The 5,410-nt window shown below is 60.7% G+C and overlaps 1 protein-coding gene across 3 annotated transcripts in view; it reads left to right on the forward strand.

Annotated features, from left to right (window-relative positions):
* Window positions 1–1,079: 1,079 nt before the first annotated feature.
* The window catches only part of GLI1 (GLI family zinc finger 1), a 10,849-nt gene continuing 6,518 nt past the window's right edge, over window positions 1,080–5,410 (forward strand). For 2 of the 3 annotated variants that reach the window (XM_039703234.1, XM_039703236.1), the window contains exons 1-7: window positions 1,080–1,217; window positions 1,325–1,402; window positions 1,601–1,796; window positions 1,948–2,098; window positions 2,819–2,920; window positions 3,002–3,142; window positions 4,733–4,882. In XM_039703234.1, coding sequence (XP_039559168.1) covers window positions 1,121–1,217; window positions 1,325–1,402; window positions 1,601–1,796; window positions 1,948–2,098; window positions 2,819–2,920; window positions 3,002–3,142; window positions 4,733–4,882 — 915 coding nt within the window. In that variant the 5' untranslated portion in view covers window positions 1,080–1,120. The remainder of the gene's footprint in view (window positions 1,218–1,324; window positions 1,403–1,600; window positions 1,797–1,947; window positions 2,099–2,818; window positions 2,921–3,001; window positions 3,143–4,732; window positions 4,883–5,410) is intronic. The other variant, XM_039703235.1, reaches the window with a different exon arrangement.

Here is a 5,410-nt window from a genome sequence, read left to right on the forward strand (position 1 = left end):
CCCCCCCAAATTCCACCACCTTCCTGGGCAGCCCCCTCCCCTGTGCCTGCCCCGCTGCCCCCCTCCCTCCATTCTTCGTGCCTGACACGTTCACAAAGCCCCTGGACGAGCTTTCAAAGGGGCAACTCATGCGGAAGAATTGCTGCCCCCCTCGCCCCCCCGGCTCCCAACGCAACCCAGCGCTTTTCCCAGCGGGGTGAGGGGCTCCCACTCCCCCAGACCCCTTGTTCGGGGGCGATTCCCCGCGTCTCAAAGGGAAGGGGGAGGCAGCTCTTGTTCCCAGCGCCACCCAACCTGTGGTGGCTTCTCCCGCTCCTGTGTCGCCCCTCGGGGTTTTGGGGCGGGACAGGGAGCGGGGGGGTGGGAATGGGTGGGCTCAGGAGGGTGGCTCTGCATGGAGATGGAGCTGGGGGGCAGGACAAGGACCAGGAGTGGGGGGACCAGGGGGTTGGGGTGGATTTGGGGCGGAATGGTGGCCCCGGGTGGGGGGGAACAAGCTCAGGGCAGGACCCCACAGGCAGGGGGCTGGGCTGAGCCCCGTGGCAGGGGCGCGATGCGTGGGTGGGACAGGGCAGGGTGGGGACCTGCGGGCAGGGTGGGGACCCGCGGGCGAGGCAGGGCTGGGTGGGACCTGCAAACGCTGGAGAATCCCTGGGAAGGGAGGAGTAAAGGAGCCAGCTCTGGGCCTTGGCCCGGGGATGGTTCCGGCTGTGCCTCGCTTTTCCATTTCATAGAATCCCGGAATGGTTTGGGTTGGAAGGAACCTTAAAGTCACGTTCCGACCCAAACCGTAGGCAGGGACACCTTCCACTACCTCAGGTTGCTCCGAGCCCCGTCCAGCCTGGCTTTGGACACTTCCAGGATTCCGGCGGCAGCCACAGCTTCTCTGAGCACCCCGTTCCAGGGCATGCCCACCCTCCCAGGGAGGAATTTCTCCCCAGTATCCCCAAATCTCTCGGATTTCAGTTTAATTCCAGCCCCGGGTCCCGCGTGCTGTGGCGCCCCCTGGCGGCCAAACCCAACCTCTCCCCCTCCCCAGGTCCCCCCCGGGCCCCGCCGCCCCCCGGGCCCCGCCGCCACCCCGATGTGCCCCTGAGCCACCCCCGGGCCCCACCGCGACATGTTCGACCCCGCGGGACCCCCGGCCGCCGGCTACAGCGAGCACTGCTGCCTGCACCCCCCGCACGGACCGGCCCCCGCCGCCCCGGGACCGCCAGGTGGGTCACGGTGGGGGCTCCAGGATCCCCGTGCACCCCCCCCGGAGGTCAGGGGTGCTCCGGGGGTCCCTGTCCCACACCCAGCCCTCCTGTTCTCCCCCCTCCAGGGCTCGATTTCCCCGTGTGCCACCAGCCCGGGCACCGCGGGTACGGGCTGGCACCAGGAGCTGAGCACCCTGGTGATGGTGAGTCTCCGGTTTTGGGGGGCCGTGGGGCAGGGGGGATTCCGTAGAGGGGTTAAACATCTCTCTGTATCAAACCCGAAGTGAATGGCACACTCGGGGCACTCCTGCAGCCTCCAAACACCGGGGGTGTGTCCTTGGGGTACCTCCAACCCCCTCAGGACCTTGCTGAGGGCAGTGCCCCCCGCTCTGCCCCCCCAGGCTCCCGGTTCTCCACGCCCCGCGGTGCAGGAAAGCTGGGCAAGAAGCGGGCACTGTCCATCTCCCCTCTGTCCGACTCCAGCATCGACCTGCAGACCGTGATCCGCACTTCCCCCAACTCCCTGGTGGCCTTCATCAACTCTCGCTGTGCCTCTGCCGGCGGCTCCTACGGTCACCTGTCCATCAGCACCATCAGGTGGGCACCTGCCCTCGCCCCCTGGCAGCTGGCGGGGCGCTGAGTGCCCCTTCCCACCTTGGGAGCAGGGTGGGATGGTGGGGAAGGGAGGATTCAGACCTCGCTGTTGTCGCCTGACGGTGTCACCCGCTTGTCCCTCTGCTCTCCACAGCCCGTCCCTGGGGTACCAGAGCCCACCTGGGCAGCAGAAGGGCCAAGGGCACCTGTACACGCCTCCCCCAGCCTGCAGCTCCCACGAGCTGCCCACGCGCCCGGGGCTGCTGCAGCACCAGCCTGCTCGTGGGGCACTGAAACACTGCCAGGTATGGGGGGATTAATGAGAGAGGGGCACAGAAACACTGCCAGGTGTGGGGGGATTAATGAGAGAGGGGCCACGCGCCCGGGGCTGCTGCAGCACCAGCCTGCTCGTGGGGCACTGAAACACTGCCAGGTATGGGGGGATTAATGAGAGAGGGGCACAGAAACACTGCCAGGTGTGGGGGGATTAATGAGAGAGGGGCACTGAAACACTGCCAGGTATGGGGAATTTATGAGAGAAGGGCACAGAAACACTGCCAGGTATGGGGGGATTAATGAGAGAGGGGCACAGAAACACTGCCAGGTATGGGGGGATTAAGGAGAGAGGGGCACAGAAACACTGCCAGGTGTGGGGGATCCCTGGGAAAGAGGGGATCCATGAGAGTGAGATCTGTGTGAGAGGGATCTGTGTGAGGGGGAATCAATGTGGGAAGGGATTCCTGTGAGAGGGATCTGTGTCAGAGGGATCTGTGTGATTGGGATCCTTGTGAACGGGGATCCATGTGAGAGGGATCCCCGTGAGAGGAGATCCATGTGAGAGGGATCTGTGTGAGTGGGGTTCCATGTGAAAGGGGATCCCTGTGAGTGGGGTTCCCTGTGAAAGAGCTCCCTGTGAGTGGGGTTCCAAGTAAGTGAGCCGTGTCCATGTGAGCTGTGCGTCCATGTAAGTGCTGTTCCGGTGCCCATCTCCCTGCTGACTGCTTCCTGCTTCCCTGCCCTGGCAGCAGCTGAAGCTGGAGTGGAGCCTGGGCAGCCCCCTGAGTGCCAAATTCCCAGAGGAGCGATCTGAGGGTGACATCTCCAGCCCAGCATCCACAGGCACCCAGGTACATCCCAGGCCATCAGATCCCCCCACTCCCCACTCCCGTGGGCTCACCTGGGTGTGTTCACCTGCCCGTGCCCCCCAGGACCCCTTGCTGGGCATGCTGGATGTGCGGGAAGAGCTGGAGAAGGAGGATGGCAAACCCGAGTGTGAGGCTGTGTATGAGACCAACTGCTACTGGGATGGCTGTGCCAAGGAGTTCGACACACAGGAGCAGCTGGTGCACGTGAGTCAGGGGCTCCCAAGGTGCTCCCACCCCAAAATCTGCCCTCAGGCTGCTGGGTAACATCTCCCTGGATCAGCTCGTGATTCTTCCTCCCAACCATCCCTGGGAACTCACCATGATGCTGGAAGTTCCCTCCTGGGAAGGGAGGGATGTGCATCCCTGTTCTTCCAGACTCCCTCCTTTGCTCCAGCTTTCTTTTCTCCAACTCTCCTGTATCCCCCTGACCATCCTTTGGACCACCTTGACCCCTCTGGCTGCTCTTGGACCTCCCAGAGTATCCCTCAAACATCCCCTGCATTCTCTGCCTCCTCCAAACACCACCTGACCTGTTCTCCCCCAAACTCTGGTGCCTGCACTTGCCATCCCAGTCCCACTTTGTCCCTTTCCACCACCCCAGTCTCTCCTGTATCTCTTCCTCCCATCCCAGTCTGTCCATGTCCCTTTCTCCCATCCCAGTCTCTCTTGTGTCCCTTTCTTCTGTCCCAGTCTCTCCTGTATCTCTTTTTCCCATCCCAGTTCTCTCCTAATCCCTCCATCTCCTTTCTCTCATCCCAGTCTCTCCTGTGTTCCTTTCTCCCATCCCAGTCTGTCCATGTCCCTTTCTCCCATCCCACTTCTCTCCTGTATCTCTTTCTCCCACCCCAGTCTGTCCATGTCCCTTTCTCCCATCCCAGTCTCTCCTGTGTCTCTTTTGCCATCCCAGTTTCTCCTGTAGGTCCCTTTCTGCCATCCCAGTCCCTCAATGTCCCTTTCTCCCACCCCAGTCTCTCCTGTATCTCTTTCTCCATCCCAGTCTGTCCATGCCCCTTTCTCCCATCCCAGTCTCTCCTGTGTCCCTTTCTGCCATCCCAGTCTGTCCATGTCCCTTTCTCTCATCCCAGTCTCTCCTGTCTCCCTTTCTGCCATCCCAGTCTGTCCATGTCCCTTTCTCTCACCCCACTCGTCTCCCAATCCCTCCATCCCCTTTCTCCCATCCCAGTCTCTCCTGTGTCCCTTTCTGCCATCCCAGTCTGTCCATGTCCCTTTCTCTCATCCCAGTCTCTCCTGTATCCCTTTCTCCCATCGCAATCCCTCAATGTCCCTTTCTCCCATCCCAGTTCTCTCCCAGTCCCTCCATCCCCTTTCTCCCACCCCAGTCCCTCCTGTATTCCTTTCTCCCACCCCAGTCTGTCCATGTCCTTTCTCCCATCCCAGTCCCTCCTGTATCCCTTTCTCCCATCCCAATCCCTCCTGTATCCCTTTCTCCCATCCCAATCCCTCAATGTCTCTCTCTCCCATCCCAGTCTGTCCATGTCCCTTTCTCCCACCCCAATCCTTCCACCCCCTTTCTCCCATCCCAGTCTCCCTGTATCCCTTTCTCCCATCGCAATACCTCAATGTCCCTTTCTCCCATCCCAGTCCCTCCTGTGTCCCCTTCTCCCATCCCAGTCTCTCATGTGTCCCTTTCTCCCATCCCAGTTTCTCCTGTGTCCCTTTCTCCCACCCCACTCCTCTCCCAATCCCTCCATCCCTTTCTCCCCTGGCATCCTGCATGCCCCCGTCCCTCGCCCCCTCCCCAGTGCCCCCAGTGACGCCGCTCTCCCTCCCCAGCACATCAACAACGAGCACATCCACGGCGAGAAGAAGGAGTTCGTGTGCCACTGGGCAGCGTGCTCGCGGGAGCAGAGGCCCTTCAAGGCTCAGTACATGCTGGTGGTGCACATGCGGCGCCACACGGGCGAGAAGCCTCACAAGTGCACGGTGAGATGCCAAAAACTCCTCCAAAATCCTGGCTGGGCTGGGAGGATGAGGGGTGTCTCAGTTTGGAAAGACAGGGGTGGGCTAAGGAAGGCAGGAGCCTCCCCTGAAATGGAAAATGGAAACCCCCTCCCTCTGAATTGTTATAAATGTGAAATTAAGGGGCTCTCAGGCAAAAATATGGGAGCAGGAATAACAGTTCTTTATTAGGGAAGAAAATGAAAATATAGAATAAACAATGCAGTAAATCAAAACAACACTGGCAGAGTCAGAACACAACCTGGTACCCTGTTGGTAGCAGCCCAGTTGGAATTGTGGCTGCAGCCCTCCTGGAGTGTCAGGTGTGGTTCTGCTGGAGCAGGGATCCTGGAGAAGGGTGTAGTCTTCCTCTGAAGTTCCAGTGGAAGAGGCAGCTGCTCCTCTGGGAATGCAGTGGAGAAGCTGCTCTGCTGTCCCAGAATCTCAGGTTCTATCCAGGCAGAAATGCTCGACATCGCAGAATCTATCCAGGCAGGAAGGTTTGCAATCCCA

Source organism: Passer montanus, unplaced genomic scaffold (assembly GCF_014805655.1).
Source record: "Passer montanus isolate IOZ18808 unplaced genomic scaffold, ASM1480565v1 scaffold161, whole genome shotgun sequence".
In the NCBI taxonomy this organism is placed as follows: Eukaryota; Metazoa; Chordata; class Aves; order Passeriformes; family Passeridae; genus Passer; species Passer montanus.